Source organism: Danio rerio, chromosome 16 (genome assembly GCF_049306965.1).
Source record: "Danio rerio strain Tuebingen ecotype United States chromosome 16, GRCz12tu, whole genome shotgun sequence".
Classification (NCBI taxonomy): domain Eukaryota; kingdom Metazoa; phylum Chordata; class Actinopteri; order Cypriniformes; family Danionidae; genus Danio; species Danio rerio.
In genome coordinates, this window is record NC_133191.1 from 59,227,501 (window position 1) to 59,247,397 (window position 19,897).

The window sequence follows — 19,897 nt, forward strand, 5'->3', positions numbered from 1 at the left end:
TGAGCAGAAGCTTCTGTCAATCCTCTTTTCTCTGTGTTGTTTACCTCTGCTTCAGAGACACAAAGACACACACACACACACAGTCTTTCTGTAAATCTCACACTGTTATCAGCTCTAGTCCGACAGTGTGTGTGTGTGTATGTGTGTGTGTGTGTGTGTGTGTGTGTGTGTGTGTGTGTGTGTGTGTGTGTGTGTAATGGCTAATGGACAGATGGCTGCTTTTTACTCAGGGCTGTTTATGCTAATGAGATGAGATGATGGGCACTAGTGGGCGGGGCTTTCCCCCTCTGATGACACGTACAAAGGGAGAATGTCAATCACAGTGTGTGTGACCTGACAGTGATGCAGTGGTGGTGTGTGTTCCCGCAGGTGTTCGTGATGTCTGGTAACTGGTCTCAGTATAACGCGTCTCTGCTGCCCGTCTGGACGGCGCCCAGCTTCACCCCTGCTGCTCAGGCCCGTGTGGCGGCGACTGCGCTGCTGTTCGTGTTCGCGGCGGGCAGCAACCTGGCGCTCCTGGTGAGTGTGTGTCGCAGCCGGCGTCTGGCCTCACACCTGCGGCCGCTGATCCTCAGCCTGGCGGCGGCAGACCTGCTGATGACCTTCGTGGTGATGCCGCTGGACATGGTGTGGAATGTGACGGTGCAGTGGTACGCCGGGGACGTGGTGTGTAAGCTGCTGTGCTTCCTGAAGCTGTTCGCCATGCAGACCTCTGCGTTCATCCTGGTGGGCATCAGTCTGGACAGACACCAGGCCATCCTGCGCCCGCTGGACACACTGACCGCACCACAGAGGAACAGGAGGAGGATGCTGACCGCCTGGAGCCTCAGTGCACTGATCGCATCACCACAGGTCACACAAACACACACACACTCACACACAACTCTGTTACCTTCAACACTGTAACCGTCAGCTCAAACACTGTTACTGTCAAACTCTGTCACAGTTAACAGTTATTGTTATTTCTGTTATTGTCAGCTCTGTTACTATCAACTCTGTTATTGTCAGCTCTTATAGTCAACTCAGTTATCATCAATTCAGTTATTGTCAGCTCTCATTGTCAACTCAGTTACCATCAACTTGGTTAAACTCTTTTCGGTTATCGTCAACTCGGTTATCGTTTACTCCGTTATCATCAGGTAGGTTATTGTCAACTAAGTTAAACTCTTTTCCCTTATCATCAACTTAGTTAAACTGTTGTCGTCAGCTCTTATGGTCAACTTAGTTATTGTTAACTCGGTTATCCTCACCTCAGTAATCGCCAACTGGGTTATCTTAAACGGTGTTACTGTCAGCTCTTATTATCAAGTTGGTTATCGTCAACTTGGTTAAACTCTTTTCGGTTATCATCAGCTCGGTTTTCGTCAACTCTGTTATCGTCAACTTGATTATCTTACACTCTGTTATCATCAGCTCTTATAGTCAGTTCGGTTATAGTCAGCTTGGTTACCGTTGACTCTGTTATTGTCAACTCTTATCGTGAGCTGTTACTGTCAACTCGAAAATCGTCAACTCACATATCGTCAACTTGGTTATTTTAAACTCTCACTGTCAGCTCTTATCGTCAACTCGGTTAAATTCTTCCCGGATATCATCAACTGAATTAAACTATTATCTCTTAATGTCGATTTGGTTATCATCAAAACGGTTATCGTCAGCTCGGTTATCGTCAACTAGGTTATCTTAAACTCTGTTATCATCAGCTCTTATAGTTAATTCGGTTATCGTCAGCTCGGTCACCGTCAACACGGTTATTCTCAACTCTTATCATCAGCTCTGTTAATGTAAACTCTTTTACCATCAACTTGGTTAACGTCAGCTTTGTTACCGTGAACACGGTTATCATCATCTCGGTTATCCTCAACTAGGGTATTGTCAACTCGGTTATCATCAGCTCTTATAGTCAACGCGGTTATAGTCAATTCGGTTACTATCAACGCGGTTGCAGTCAACTCGTTTACCGTGAACTCATATCTTTAGCTCTGTTACTGTCAGCTTGGTCAATGTCAAATTGGTTATCTTAAACTCTGTTACTATCAGCTTTTATCATCAACTCGGTTGTCATAAATTTTTTTAAAACTGTTATCGACAGCTCTTATCAAGTCGGTTATCATCAACTCAGTTAAACTCTTTTTCGGATATCGTCATTGGTCAAACTTGGTTAAACTTGTCGTCAGTTCTTGTCAACTCAGTTATTGTTAACTCTGTTATCGTCAGCTTGGTTATTGTCAACTCGGTTATCGTCAACTCGGTTATCTTAAACTCTGTTATTGTCAGCTCTTATCAAGTCGTTAATCATCAACTTGGTTAAACTGTTGTCGTCAGCTCTTATCTTCAACTTGGTCAATGTCAACTCGGTTATCATCAGCTCTTATAGTCAACTCAGTTATCGTCAACTTTTATCTTCAGCTACCGTCAACTCTGTTAGAGTCAGCTCTTTTTGTCAACTCGGTTATTGTCTGCTCGGTAATCGTCAGCTTGCTTAAACTATTATCACTTATCGTCAATTCGGTTATTGTCAACTCGGTTACCTTAAACTCTTATCGTCAGCTTATATAGTCAATTTGGTTATCGTCAACTCGGTCACGGTCAACTTAGTTATCGTAAGCTCTGTTACTATCAGCTCCTATCATCAACTTGGTTATCCTTAGCTCGGTTATCGTCAGCTTGGTTATTGTCAACTTGGTTATCGTCAACTCGGTTACACTGTTTTCGTCAGCTCTTATTGTCAACTTGGCTATTGTCAGCTCTTATTGTCAACTCGGTTATTGTTAACTCTGTCATCGTCAACTCGGTTAGAGTCAACTTGGTTAGCGCGAACACGGATAACATCAGCTCTTATAGTCAACTCTGTTACCATCAACTTGGTTATCGTCAGCTTGGTTGTCGTCAACTCCGTTATCGTCAACTCTGTTATTGTCAACTCGGTTATTGTCAGCTCTTATTGTCAACTCGGTTGTCATCAACTCGGTTACCATCAACCCGGGTAAACTTTTGTCGTCATCTCTTATCATCAACTTGGTCATCGTCAGCTCAGTTATCTTAAACTCGGTAACCGTCAACTCGGTTATCTTTAACTGTTATTATCAACTCTGTTACTGTCAACTCAGTTATCGTCAACTTATTGTCAGTTCTTGAACTCTGTTATCGTCAACTCGGTTATCGTCAGCTCTGTTATTGTCAGCTGTTATCGTTAACTCGGTCACCACCAACTCCGTTATCTTAAACTCAGATGTTGTCAGCTCTTATCATCAACTCGGTTATTCTCAACTATTTTTTTTAAATTTCGGTTATTGTCAACTCGATTATCGTCAGCTTGGTTATTGTCAACTTGGTTATCGTAAACTGTGTTATCGTCAGCTCTTATTGTCATATCGGTTAACATCAACTTGGTTAAACTCTTTTCGGTGACTGCCAACACTTATTGTCATCTCTGATCGTTAACTTGGTTATCGTCAGCTCAGTTATCTTAAACTCGGTTATTGTCAACTTGGTTATCTTTAAATATTATTGTCAACTCTGTTACTGTCAGCTATGTTATCGTCAGCTGTTATCGTCAACTTGGTTATCGTCAGCTCTGTTATTGTCAACTGTTATCGTCAACTCGGTTGTCGTCAGATGTTATCGTTAGCTCCGTTATTGTCAGCTGTTATCGTCAACTCGGTTATCGTCAGATGTTATCGTCAGCTCTGTTATTGTCACCTGTTATCGTCAACTCGGTTATCGTCAGATGTTATCGTCAGCTCTGTTATTGTCAACTGTTATCGTCAACTCGGTTATCGTCAGATGTTATCGTTAGCTCCGTTATTGTCAGCTGTTATCGTCAACTCGGTTATCGTCAGATGTTATCGTCAACTCTGTTATCGTCAGCTTTGTTATCGTCAGCTCTGTTATCCTCAGCTGTTATCATCAACTTGGTTATCGTCAACTTCGTTACTGTCAACTTGGTTATTGTCAACTTGGTTACTGTCTACTCAGTTATCGTCAACTTATCGTCAGTTCTTAAACTCTGTTATTGCCAACTCAGTAATCATCAATTCAGTTATCTTCAACTTTGTTATCGTCAACTTGGTTAAAATCTTTTCGGTTATCATCAGCTCGGTTTTCGTCAACTCTGTTATCGTCAACTTGATTATCTTACACTCTGTTATCATCAGCTCTTATAGTCAGTTCGGTTATAGTCAGCTTGGTTACCGTTGACTCTGTTATTGTCAACTCTTATCGTGAGCTGTTACTGTCAACTCGAAAATCGTCAACTCACATATCGTAAACTTGGTTATTTTAAACTCTCACTGTCAGCTCTTATCGTCAACTCGGTTAAATTCTTCCCGGATATCATCAACTGAATTAAACTATTATCTCTTAATGTCGATTTGGTTATCATCAAAACGGTTATCGTCAGCTCGGTTATCGTCAACTAGGTTATCTTAAACTCTGTTATCATCAGCTCTTATAGTTAATTCGGTTATCGTCAGCTCGGTCACCGTCAACACGGTTATTCTCAACTCTTATCATCAGCTCTGTTAATGTAAACTCTTTTACCATCAACTTGGTTAACGTCAGCTTTGTTACCGTGAACACGGTTATCATCATCTCGGTTATCCTCAACTAGGGTATTGTCAACTCGGTTATCATCAGCTCTTATAGTCAACGCGGTTATAGTCAATTCGGTTACTATCAACGCGGTTGCAGTCAACTCGTTTACCGTGAACTCATATCTTTAGCTCTGTTACTGTCAGCTTGGTCAATGTCAAATTGGTTATCTTAAACTCTGTTACTATCAGCTTTTATCATCAACTCGGTTGTCATAAATTTTTTTAAAACTGTTATCGACAGCTCTTATCAAGTCGGTTATCATCAACTCAGTTAAACTCTTTTTCGGATATCGTCATTGGTCAAACTTGGTTAAACTTGTCGTCAGTTCTTGTCAACTCAGTTATTGTTAACTCTGTTATCGTCAGCCTGGTTATTGTCAACTCGGTTATCGTCAACTCGGTTATCTTAAACTCTGTTATTGTCAGCTCTTATCAAGTCGTTAATCATCAACTTGGTTAAACTGTTGTCGTCAGCTCTTATCTTCAACTTGGTCAATGTCAACTCGGTTATCATCAGCTCTTATAGTCAACTCAGTTATCGTCAACTTTTATCTTCAGCTACCGTCAACTCTGTTAGAGTCAGCTCTTTTTGTCAATTCGGTTATTGTCAACTCGGTTACCTTAAACTCTTATCGTCAGCTTATATAGTCAATTTGGTTATCGTCAACTCGGTCACGGTCAACTTAGTTATCGTAAGCTCTGTTACTATCAGCTCCTATCATCAACTTGGTTATCCTTAGCTCGGTTATCGTCAGCTTGGTTATTGTCAACTTGGTTATCGTCAACTCGGTTACACTGTTTTCGTCAGCTCTTATTGTCAACTTGGCTATTGTCAGCTCTTATTGTCAACTCGGTTATTGTTAACTCTGTCATCGTCAACTCGGTTAGAGTCAACTTGGTTAGCGCGAACACGGATAACATCAGCTCTTATAGTCAACTCTGTTACCATCAACTTGGTTATCGTCAGCTTGGTTGTCGTCAACTCCGTTATCGTCAACTCTGTTATTGTCAACTCGGTTATTGTCAGCTCTTATTGTCAACTCGGTTGTCATCAACTCGGTTACCATCAACCCGGGTAAACTTTTGTCGTCATCTCTTATCATCAACTTGGTCATCGTCAGCTCAGTTATCTTAAACTCGGTAACCGTCAACTCGGTTATCTTTAACTGTTATTATCAACTCTGTTACTGTCAACTCAGTTATCGTCAACTTATTGTCAGTTCTTGAACTCTGTTATCGTCAACTCGGTTATCGTCAGCTCTGTTATTGTCAGCTGTTATCGTTAACTCGGTCACCACCAACTCCGTTATCTTAAACTCAGATGTTGTCAGCTCTTATCATCAACTCGGTTATTCTCAACTATTTTTTTTAAATTTCGGTTATTGTCAACTCGATTATCGTCAGCTTGGTTATTGTCAACTTGGTTATCGTAAACTGTGTTATCGTCAGCTCTTATTGTCATATCGGTTAACATCAACTTGGTTAAACTCTTTTCGGTGACTGCCAACACTTATTGTCATCTCTGATCGTTAACTTGGTTATCGTCAGCTCAGTTATCTTAAACTCGGTTATTGTCAACTTGGTTATCTTTAAATATTATTGTCAACTCTGTTACTGTCAGCTATGTTATCGTCAGCTGTTATCGTCAACTTGGTTATCGTCAGCTCTGTTATTGTCAACTGTTATCGTCAACTCGGTTGTCGTCAGATGTTATCGTTAGCTCCGTTATTGTCAGCTGTTATCGTCAACTCGGTTATCGTCAGATGTTATCGTCAGCTCTGTTATTGTCACCTGTTATCGTCAACTCGGTTATCGTCAGATGTTATCGTCAGCTCTGTTATTGTCACCTGTTATCGTCAACTCGGTTATCGTCAGATGTTATCGTCAGCTCTGTTATTGTCAACTGTTATCGTCAACTCGGTTATCGTCAGATGTTATCGTTAGCTCCGTTATTGTCAGCTGTTATCGTCAACTCGGTTATCGTCAGATGTTATCGTCAACTCTGTTATCGTCAGCTTTGTTATCGTCAGCTCTGTTATCCTCAGCTGTTATCATCAACTTGGTTATCGTCAACTTCGTTACTGTCAACTTGGTTATTGTCAACTTGGTTACTGTCTACTCAGTTATCGTCAACTTATCGTCAGTTCTTAAACTCTGTTATTGCCAACTCAGTAATCATCAATTCAGTTATCTTCAACTTTGTTATCGTCAACTTGGTTATCGTCAAATCCTTTATCTTAAACGATGTTATTGTCAGCTCTCATTATCAACTCGGATATCGTCAACTGTGTTATGGTTTAAAATTTTTATTAAAAAATGTAAACAACAATTAGCCCAACAACAATTATGTCCACTATTGCATTTAAGGTTTCTTCATCAATCTACATTAATAACAGATTAAATTATGCATTGGTTATTTCATTACAGTTTAAGGAAAATTAATGGAAATTGGTGGAATTCTGGATTAAGTCACACACACATCTTCACAACAGAATTATTTTACTGCAGTAATATTTACCTCCTCTTCTCGCTCATATATGATGGTTTTGTTGATGGTGCAGCTGTTCATCTTCCATACGGTGAAAGCGAAGAGTGTGGACTTCACGCAGTGTGTGACGCACGGCAGTTTCAGCGAGCGATGGCACGAGACGGCGTACAACATGTTCCACTTTGTGACGCTGTACGTGATCCCCCTGCTGGTCATGAGCTGCTGCTACACCTGCATCCTCATCGAGATCAACAGACAACTACACAACAGCAACAAAGGTACACACACAGCATCTGGTGCACACACGGCATGAATAAATACACACACCACAAGTACACAAACACTGCATGCAATGTAGTTGCTCGGTAACAACCGAGTGACAATAACAGAGCTGACGATAACCAAGTTGACGATAACAGCTGACAATAACATAGCTGACACACACCATGTTCACACACACAAAACAAGTACACATATACTAAGTAAACACACACTATGGGTAAATACACACATTACTAGAAATACACACATACACACACACTACATGCACTAAGACACACTACATGTTTACACACAGTAAAGTTAAATACACACTACAATCACACACACACACTACACGTTCACACACACACACACACACACACAAAACAAGTACACCTACACTAAGTAAACACACTATGGGTAAAACACACTACAAGTACTCACACTACAAGAAACACACAGACACACACACTAATACACACAGTACAGGTAAATAGACACTACATGTACACACAGACACACACACACTAATACACACACTACAGGTAAATACACACTACATGTACACACATACACACTACAAATTCACACAAAGTACAGGTAGACACACTGCACATAAGTACAAGCACCCACATGCACACACAAATTACAAGGTTACACACACTACAGCTAAATAGACACTACAAGCACACACACACACACACACACACACACTACAGATAAACACACTCCAGGTACAAACACATTACAAGTACACATACACAGCAGATGTAAACACACTACATGTAAACACTACAGGTAAACACACTCTATACAAATAAATACCCCCACCATAAGCATACAGAGACACTACAAGTTCATACACACATCAGGTAAACACAAACACACACAGAAACACACTACAAGACACATGCATAACAGGTAAATACACGTTTGTTGTTGTTTTTGTGCAACTTAACACCATGTTTTGTGTTGTATGGAGTAATGTGATGTTGTATTCACCACTGATATGCATAATTCAGTCATTAACATATTCAATAAACTACAGTACAGGTACACAGTGGGGAATATTTACATCTGGAACATTCTTAGCTGTTAACAGGAGTATCTTTAACTTTAGGACTCCACTGTAGTCATGTGACTGAAGCGCTGAACTTGAGAGGGGCATTGTGGGTAACAGCAGAGCGCTATGCTGGATTACTGTATAATATCTGAGATCAGCACTGCTGCTATTTCCAGCTTCTGAACCCCGAGGGCTTTGTTCTAATCGACACTATGGTCACTTGACTCCTGACAAGGGCACACGCAAGGGCAGAAGCTCAGGAGTGTGTGTTGAGGAATATCACTGAATTCACCACAACACTGCTCCTACCATATACTCATTATTTGTGTTCATGTCCTTCTGCTTGCTTTAAAGGTGTTTGATAACTAAATTATTATGAAATAAAATAGTGTTGAGTGTTGTCCTGATCCTAGTCAAAACTGAGTATTGGTGTCCATGTAAACGTACTCACTGTGTTATCCGTGTCCAGCAGGTGATTCTCTGAGGCGCAGCGGAACAGACATGATCCCGAAGGCCAGGATGAAGACGCTGAAGATGACCCTCATCATTGTGCTGTCCTTCGTGGTGTGCTGGACACCGTATTACCTGCTGGGCATCTGGTACTGGTTCCAGCCGGAGATGCTGACGGTGACGCCCGAGTACGTCCACCACCTGCTGTTTGTGTTCGGGAACCTGAACACCTGCTGCGACCCTGTGATCTATGGCCTGTACACACCCTCCTTCCGCTCCGATCTGACCCGCTTCTGCTGCTGCCGGCACAACAAGAACACCCCGCGGCCTCAGCAACCCACCAGACACACATAACAAAGGAGGAACACTGGAGAGACACTGAAGAGACACTGAAGGAACACTGGAGGGACACTGAAGAGACACTGAAGGAACACTGGAGGGACACTGAAGAGATATACTGGAGGAACACTGGAGAGACATTTCATGAACACTGGAGGAACACTAGAGGAACACTGCAGAAGCACTAGAGGGACACTGGAGGAACACTGAAGAGATACACTGGAGGAACACTGGAGGAACACTGAAGAGATACACTGGAGGAACACTGGAGGAACACTGAAGAGATACACTGGAGGAACACTGGAGGAACACTGAAGAGATACACTGGAGGAACACTGGAGGAACACTGAAGAGATACACTGGAGGAACACTGAAGAGATACACTGGAGGAACACTGGAGGAACACTGAAGAGATACACTGGAGGAACACTGAAGAGATACACTGGAGGAACACTGGAGGAACACTGAAGAGATACACTGGAGGAACACTGGAGGAACACTGAAGAGATACACTGGAGGAACACTGGAGGAACACTGAAGAGATGCACTGGAGGAACACTGGAGGAACACTGAAGAGATACACTGGAGGAACACTGGAGGAACACTGAAGAGATGCACTGGAGAGACACTGGAGGAACACTGAAGAGATGCACTGGAGGGACACTGCAGAAACACTGGAGGGACACTGGAGAAACACTTCATGAACACTGGAGTAATACTGCAGAAACACTAGAGGAACACTGCAGAAACACTAGAGGGACGCTGGAGAAACATTTCATGAACACTAGAGGAACACTGCAGAAACACTAGAGGGACACTGGAGAAACACTTCATGAACACTGGAGTAATACTGCAGAAACACTAGAGGAACACTGCAGAAACACTAGAGGGACGCTGGAGAAACATTTCATGAACACTAGAGGAACACTGCAGAAACACTAGAGGGACACTGGAGAAACACTTCATGAACACTGGAGTAATACTGCAGAAACACTAGAGGAACACTGCAGAAACACTAGAGGGACGCTGGAGAAACATTTCATGAACACTAGAGGAACACTGCAGAAACACTAGAGGGACACTGGAGAAACACTTCATGAACACTGGAGTAATACTGCAGAAACACTAGAGGAACACTAGAGGAACACTGCAGAAACACTAGAGGGAAGCTGGAGAAACACTTCATGAACACTGGAGGAACACTGAAGAGATATACTGGAGGAACACTGCAGAAACACTAAAGGGACACTGAAGAAACACTTCATGATCACTGGAGGAACCCTGCTGAAACATTGGAGGAACACTAGAGGAACACTGCAGAAACACTAGAGGGACGCTGGAGAAACACTTCATGAACACTGGAGGAACACTGCAGAGATACACTGGAGGGACACTGCAGAAACACAAGAGGGACGCTGAAGAAACACTTCATGAACACTGGAGGAACCCTGCTGAAACATTGGAGGAACACTAGAGGAACACTGCAGAAACACTAGAGGGACGCTGGAGAAACACTTCATGAACACTGGAGGAACACTGCAGAGATACACTGGAGGGACACTGCAGAAACACAAGAGGGACGCTGAAGAAACACTTCATGAACACTGGAGGAACCCTGCTGAAACACTGGAGGGAAACTGGAGAAACACTTCATGAACACGGGAGGAACACTGCAGAAACACTGGAGGAACACTGCAGGAACACTAGAGGAACACTGGAGGGACACTGAAGAAACACTTCATGAACACTGGAGGGACACTAGAGACACACTAGAAAGACACTGGAGAGACACTGAAGGAGCACCTGCAAAAACACTGGAGGAATACTGGAGGGACACTGGAGGAGCACTGCAGGAACACTTGATGAACACTGAAGTAACACTGAAGGAACAATGGATTAGCACTAGAGGAACACTGCAGAAACACATGCAAACAAACATTAATGACGCACACACACACACACACACACATTTATATCTGTCAGCTCATCTGCCAAAAACTAAAGCACCTCACACACACACTGATGAAGTGCAGGCGCAGACTTCACTTCGCCTGTTTACAGCAGAGTTTATTTCTCATCCAGTAAAACATGTCTCCTCCTCAGTTGTGTGTGTTTAATGTGCATTGTATAAATGTACGCACATCTAGACTTTTTCACCAAGCATATTTGAATGCAATAATCCAAAACGCATATAGAATAGGTGGATTAGAAACAGCGAGTGTGATCTACTCTGATCTACCGTTACTCATGAGCAGATGAGGTCGCTGTAATATTTAGATCAGTGTTTCTCAACTGGTGGGTCGCGTGGGTCACGGAGTGTGTGATCGAAAAAACAACAAAAGTTTATTTTGTAACTTATTTTGCTGATACCGGACTTTTATTTTGAAATTTGTGCACAATAACCGTACCGTTTGACATGTGAAATTTTATTTAATCATAGCAACAAATATGTCAAGCGCAAGTACGACCCTGAATATGTAAAGTATGGATTTACATATATTAACGACAAAAAAGACAAAGTGTGTCGTAAGTATTGAGGTGCTCTCACAAGAGAGCCTTCTAAATTAAACGACATTTAGAAACCAGACGACATGTTTTATTAACAGCTCAGCTTAGTTCATGGTAACTGAACCTTTCCTTACTCTAACCACGATTTACAGTATTTGACATTTTTATTTTGTCATATTTCTATATTTTATACATTTTGTTAAATGACAGCAATAAAATATAGTTTATTTGCCAGTCTTGAGGATTTTCTTATGATGTATCTGTCACCACTTGTGTATGTTAACAAATAAATGCAAATGAATTATAATTCCTAAAATTGCATTATAGTTCCTTAAAATTTGTGTTGGGCTTGATGACCATGTAAACATGTGGCTCCCATGGCTAAACCAGTAGAGAACGCCTGATTCAGATGGAGCTCAGAGTTACATTACACTGATGTTCAATGGTTCAACACAAGACTGTTCATCTGTGTGTGTGTACGCTGTAACTTGGTGTCCCTTGACTTTGTAATTAGTCTACATTTTGAGTCATGCACTGAAGTGTGTGTGTGTGTTTGTGTGTGTGTGTGTGTGTGTAGCAGCGCTGCAGGCTTCAGGAGCCACTAATGAAAAGAGCTCAGAGCAGATTTACACACACGTTCTGCAGTTTTAGAATAACTTCACAGATTTGACAGCAGGACTCTGATATTAAAGCAGCTGGACACACAGAGACAGAGGACACGTGCTGCACATGGACAGCAGAGTGTGTGTGTGTGTGTGTGTGTGTGTGTGTGTTTAGTTTATACTGAAACTGTAATCAGGTTTTGATGGCATATAGTCTGATGAAATGAACAGCTCATTACACAAAGACATGCGCTGTGTTCAGACTGTTCCAGCATTATAGTCCAGATACACACGACACGTCTACAGGCTGGATCTAATGACTGCACTGCAGATGTGTGACACCAAGAGCTTCATGCAGAAATGCTGGAAATGAGCTGATCTTCTGTTTAAAGTGTGAACTGTCCGTCAGTGGAGACAGAACAGTGTCGGTGTGTGCAGTGTGTGTTGTGATTCAGCATGTGTAGTGTAGTGTAGTCATCAGCTGATCTCTGTCAGGAACTGTGCTTCACTCATCAGCACACACTGTACCTAACGGCCAGCAAGTAAACGGTAAACACACACACTCGTGCACAGACATACACACTATCATACACACACTTAATCATGCACAGACATGCACACACACACTCTTGCACATATACACTCATGAAGTCAAACACTTAATCATATGCACACAAACACACACACACAGTCATACACACATTTATACACACACTCATGTACACCGACACTCAAACAACAAACACACGTACTCATGCGCACACACACACACTCGTGAATGCATACATTTACTTGTATTCACACACTCATGCATATTCATAGACACACTTAATCATGTACTGACATACACACACTCATGTACACACAAACAACAAACACACACGCTCATACTCACTTATGTACACGCATCACCATACTAATACACACACACACACTTACTCATGCACACACACACTTACTCATGCACACATACACTTATGAATGCATACACTTACTACTATGTTCACACACACACACACACACTCATGCACACTTACTCATATGCGTGCACACACACACACACAGTTTGGACTGAGATGCCTTTGAAGCTGTGAATTATACATGAGGTGTGTCAGCGCTGTGGTCAGAGAAAAGGTCATGTGATACAGAGGACACATCGCCATGGCAACACTGGCAGGACACTAGACTCATCCTCAGGTGGAGCTTCACACACACACACACACACACACACACACACACACACACACACACACACACACACACACACACACAATACTTTCTCCCACACACTTTCTCCCATATACACTAGTTCTCTCTCACTCACACACAAAAACACACACCAACTAAACTCACACTTTCTCACACAGACACACACTAAACACACACACACATTATACTTTCTCCCACATGCATTAACTCCCTCTCACACACACAGACAACTACGCGCGCACACACTAACTCTGTTTTACACACAAACTCTACAGATTCTCTCATACACACTAAACACCAAACTCTCACAAACATACTTGCACTACACACCACACACACACACACACATGCACACACCTCCCAGACACCAAACAAACTCTCTCTCTAGAGTCTCAAGACCAGGGGTCACTAATCTGGGTCCTGGAGGTCCAGTGTCCTGCATGGTTTAGCTCTAACTTGCCTCAGCACACCTGATTAGCTTGTTCAGGTGTATTTGAGTAGGGTTGGAGCTCAAATCTGCAGGACACCCGCCCTCCAGGAACAAGTTGGGTGATCCCTGCTCTAGATAGACAACAATATTAACAGACGACATTAACAGACAACATGTACACCAACAATGCTGATTTCCCTGAACGGTGGGCAATGAGAGTAGACCAAGACAAATGGAAAGCAGGCAAGAGAATTTTAGCACAAATGGAACCCCATACTCTCTCTCTCACACACACACACACAGTCAGGTTTGTGTCAGCGTGGGCCGCTGGTTTTCTCTCAGCTCAGTGATCTTGTCTCTGCTCTGACTGTTCTGTGTGTGTCGCTGGTTGTATTAAACCTAAAGCGGAGCTGCAGATCTCCTGACCTGTTCTTGAGTTCAGTGCTTCAGCTGTTCAGTGTGCTGTTTCCCCCTGCTGGCCGATCCTGACACTACACCACTGATCAGCAGTCAGACAAATTATGGGGAAATTAGGGGGAACTGTTGCTTTAAAGGCACAATATGTCTCATTGTTTTTCATTAAAAATCACACAAGAACACTGCTTAATATTACTATGATCATAAATGTTGAATACTTTTTCTCATCCACTGACATAATGTCTTTAGGAGTCCTGTAGGATGATGAAGACTACAACTCCCATGATTCCACACTCACTCACTCACACACTCATTAAAATATGCCTTCGTTAGTTGTGAGCATGTCCTCTAGTGGACAAAACTGTGCAATGAAATGTGGATTATTCAGTGTTTGTCGAATTTCAACTGAAACAAAGACAGGGCAGGACATAACGTAGCTCCTCCCCTTTCCATAAACAGCCAATAGTTTTGTTTATATCACAGCTCCGTCTATGTTTGTTGTGAATATGCGCCCTCTAGTGGACAAATACACACTGCGCCTTTAAAAAACTCAGCGCGACAAAATGTGAGAATTAGGATAAAAAATATAATTTTTAAAAATACAAATTAATAAATATAAAACAGAACTGAGTGAAAAATGTTTAAATACAAAAAGAGTTAATAATAATAAAGGATACTAATAAAGTCATAATTGTGACAAACACAGTTTTACAAGAAAAATATCAGAACTGCAAAAAAAGCCATTACCAGAAATAAGATGTAAAATAAAAAAATCAGAATTACAAAAAATTATTGTGAAAAAGATGCCAAACGCTGATAAAAAATGTGCTTTAATAATTTCAGCTGAAACATAAAAACAAGTGGGGCACAGTAGCTCCTCCCCTTTTCATAAACAGCCAGTAGTGTTTTGTTTATATCACAGCTCCGCCTATGTTTGTTGTGAATATGCACCCTCTAGTGGACAAATAAACACTGCCTTTAAAAAAAAAGCTTAAGCACAACAAAATGTGAGAATTAGAAAAGAAACCGTAAAAGTGATGAAAAATACATAAAAATAAATAAATAAAATGCAAAACTGCAAGGAAAATCATTTCATTACAATAAAAGTTATTAATGATAATAATAGACAATAATTAACAAAGTCAGAATTGTGAAAAGTACAGTTTTACAGGAAAAATATCACAATCGACATTTACAAAAAAAAAAAATCTAATTAAACTAAAGTCATAATTACAAGAGAAGATTTGAAAAAAATCCCAAACGCTGAATAAAAATGTGCAATTGAATGTGTTTTTATTCAGTGTTTGGCTTCATTTCAGCTAAAACATGAAGACAGGGCAGGGCATAAAGTAGCCCCTTCCCTTTTCATAAACAGCCAATTGTGTTGTTTAAATCGCATCTCCCCCTTTGTTTGTTGCAAATATAATGCACAGTGCACTTTTTAAAAAAGTGCACTTTTTAAAAAATTAAATGTGAGAATTAGAATAAAAAATGTTAAAAAAAAAATACAAATTAATAAATACAAAACAGAACTGATCGGAAAAATATTTTAATACAATACGAATTGATAATAATATTAATAATAAAGGATAATACGAAAAATATCAGAACTGCAAAAAATACCATTAACAAAAATAAGTTGTAAAATTAAAAAAGTCAGAATTACTAGAAAATAATGTGTAAAAGATGCCAAATGCTGATTAAAAATGTGCAATTAAATGTGTTTTTATTCACTGTTTGGCATCATTTCAGCTGAAACATGAAGACAGGGCGGGTCATAGAGTAGAACCCCCTTTTCATAAACAGCCAATAGCATTGTTTAAATCGCAGCTCCACCTTTGTTTGTTATAAATATACGCCCTCTAGTGGACAAACACACACAACACCTATAAACAATACTGAAGTACAATAAAATGTGAGAATTAGAATCAAAAATATATTTTTAAAAATATAAAACAGGGCTCGAAATTGCGACCATTTTGGTCGCATATGCGCCCGAAAATTAATCTATGCGACCTCATAATATATATGGGAGCATTAGTGCGACTGCAGATAATGGTTGTAGTGCGACCTGTTTTGATTTTTTCTAAAAACGTGCTGAATCGCTCTTCCCTGCCGCTTTATTGGTCCATATTAGCTGTCATTCACTCAAGGTATTCCGCAGTCAGATGACAGGGAAGGAGCTTTTATGACCACAGGAAATGCAAACGGCTGAAGAGTAAAAACTTGTTTGCAAACCCCACCTAAAGTTGAGGCGCAGATGAAAGCGATCATGATACGTCACCTGGTGAATAATGATCCGCCAGCTGAGATCAATCGAGTACGCGCTTCTTGGAGAAGGTGCCCGAATCTCATGCGTTGCATTCACTGCGTGTTCAGCGCAAATGTCCGCTAAAAGTCAAATCTAATACTGTACATATCATCGCCAAAGAAGCTCGCCTTTACTAAGTTTACACTGAAACTGCGGCTCATAACAAAGACCGGTATTGCGCGATGGTTAGCGCAAGAATCCTGCTCTGCCTGCTCATAAAATAGGTCGGCTGACTCGCCTGCTTTCCACTAACACAGAAAAATGAAGATCATCTCAGACTGAACCTTTAAATTGACACAAACTGAAACCAAAACTTTTAAAGAGTGATAGAAGTGAGACTTTACTTACTTTCTTTTATCAATTCTTGTTTGAGGTGTATATATATATATTTTTTTATTTACTGATGACTGCTTTGCAGCTTTCATCATTGAATTGAATGATTTATTATAATCTTTTGTTTGTTTTGTAGCAGAAATATTATTTATTAAATTGACATGCATATAAAAACAGCAGTACAAAATAAATCTTTCTTATTGCAATGCTTCATTTTTGTTTGATGCAAACTATACAATTATTTTTCATAAAGTAACAGACTTTTTATAGCAGATAACTTCCATTCAAGCACATTCAAGGCAGTATCATAATGAGTAATGGAATTCATTGTTACTATTATTGTCATTTTTTATCATCAATATTCTATGGCCTAATTATTAGACATTCATCTTGGAATTATTGCACACAAATATCAATGTCTTCACAGCATTAGTTAGATAGTTGTTTCTGGTTTTTGTCAGTCTGTTGTTTTAAAATACAATAAATCCCTTAAAAACAATTTGCAGCTGTGCTCATTCATTTTTGGTGGGTGCTCCTAATTTTTTTCTGGTGCTCCTAAAAAATTTTTGGTGCTCCTAAATATTTGAAGTTGGGAGCACCGGTGCTACCAAGTAAAAAAGTTAATTTCGAGCCCTGTAAAATAATAAATACAAAATAGAACTGAGCGAAAACATATTTAAACACAATAAGGTTAATAATAATAATAATAATAATATTAATAATAATAATAATAAAGGATTATAATAAAGTCATTAATGTGACAAACACAGTTTTACAAGAAAAATATCAGAACTGCAAAAAATCAAAAATAAAAATAGCCATTACCAGAAATAAGATGTAAAATAAAATAAAAAGTCATAATTACAAGAGGAGATTGAGAAAAAAATGCCAAATGCTGAATAAAAATGTGCAATCAAATGTGTTTATTTCCAGTGTTTGGCATAATTTCAGCTGAAACACAGAGACAGGGCAGCACCTCCCCTTTTTCATAAACAGCAAATTGTTGTTTAAATCACAGCTTCACCTTTGTTTGTCCTGAATATACGCCCTCTAGTGGAGAAATACACACTACACCAATAAAAAATACGGATGTACAATAAAATGTGAAAATTAGAATAAAAGAAATCAGAATGTGATAACATTTATAATAATAAATACTATAAAAACTTAAGAATTGCAAATAATAATAATAATAATAATAATAATAACAACAACAACAAAGAATAATAATAACAAGATTGTGAAAAATAGTTTTACAAAAAAATATCAGAACTACAAGAAAAACCATTAGCAAAAAAATTAAATAAAACTTAAAAAGTCACATGAAAAATAAAAATAAAAAAGTGCAATTATTGTGTTTGGCATATAGTTTCAGCTGAAACAACGACATAGCAGGGCATAGAGTAGCTCCTCCCCTTTCCATAATCAATAGTGTTGTTTAAATCCCAGCTCTGCATTTGTTTGTTGTGAATATGCACACTCATACTGCACATGTAATGTGATTCTGACCATAGTTTCATCCATCATAGAGTTCAGCAGGAATAATGAAACCCGAGACACGTGACGTTCTACATAACACGGTTTTATTTGGCACAGAGGTTCAATATAAGGAACAGAATTATTCAGCTTATTTCCAGAGAATAAAACACACTGAAAACACACTGAATGAGGAGGCAGGTTAAAGCTACAGGAGCGTTTGGTTCTGACAGTCCAGAAGGTTAAAGCATCACTTCTCTCATTGGTACAAGCATTTCAGCATCAGCTATTATTCCACTACACATCATCATCATCATCTTCATCTACACAACAGAGCAATCATCAGCATTAATACAGTCCATATACAAAATTATCAGGAACTTCCACAAATATTTTCCAAGTGATGTTTCGGAGAGCAAGCAAACGTCACAGTGTTGCTTTAATTATACATGTTATTCTGCAGAAAGTCTTACTTCTTGTAGTTTTGACTGAAATAAAAGCAGCTTTCGTTCATATATTCAGTATTTTAATATCAATATTAAAAACTGAGCTTTATAAATACTGCAGAAAACATTTAATAAAGTTTATATAGATAATGTAAGGGTAATATGAATTTAGCTGGTTAGCTACAGAACAAACCACTGTAGCTCAATGACATGCCTAATGACCCTATTCAGACCTTTAAATGACATTAAACTGAACACTAGTCTTGCAGAGTGACGAATCCCCCTAAATGAGCAGTTTTCTGTATTCTGTGCTTTGTGTTTTAATTTTTCCTCATTTATTTCTGCTTCTGAACTGCATTATGGGATCTTGATCTTTCCTCCAGCAATGTTTAACTTTTGAGAGGTAAGAGTGTGTTTTCTGCATGTGTGTAATCGTGTGCAGTGCTGTATTGTGTGTGTTGGTGTTGTATATTACACTTCAGAAACCTTCAGGTAATCAGGGTGTGAATTATACATTGACGATCAGAATTCAACTCTTTCAGTAATATTATTATGTGTAATACTTGCTTCAGTGAATCAAATTAAATGACATCTACTTTATTAATGCAACATATTTAATTTTTCAGTGTTTTGTGGGAGAGTTTGTGTATTCTGACCTACAATATCCTGTGATTAGAAATTTAGGGCTATGCATTTAACTATGCATCTAATTTGTCTTAATCTTCAAGCTGTATGCAGAAGAGTTTTGCAAGAAAAGTGTTTAGTGAACATGTATCGTGTCTATCAGCTTAGATTATGCATTCACAATGGCATAATCCATTATGGGGGGTGGTCAAATGTATATTTATATGATCTATTATTTAATATTAGTATTTAAGATGCAGATCAGAGCAAACTATTTCTTACTATTTAGAGGACTGACCCCCCATACATATTGTTTACACATCCTTCAGGGGGATCAAGCATTAA

At 39.7% G+C, this 19,897-nt stretch overlaps 1 protein-coding gene across 3 annotated transcripts in view; it reads left to right on the plus strand.

Annotated features, from left to right (window-relative positions):
* Positions 1-11,938, plus strand: part of gnrhr3 (gonadotropin releasing hormone receptor 3) — a 17,570-nt gene extending 5,632 nt beyond the window's left edge. The window contains exons 2-4 of one of the 3 annotated variants that reach the window (XM_073925163.1): positions 370-852; positions 7,157-7,361; positions 8,880-11,938. In XM_073925163.1, coding sequence (XP_073781264.1) covers positions 379-852; positions 7,157-7,361; positions 8,880-9,211 — 1,011 coding nt within the window. In that variant the 5' untranslated portion in view covers positions 370-378 and the 3' untranslated portion in view covers positions 9,212-11,938. 3 annotated transcript variants of the gene reach the window in all.
* Positions 11,939-19,897: the final 7,959 nt, after the last annotated feature.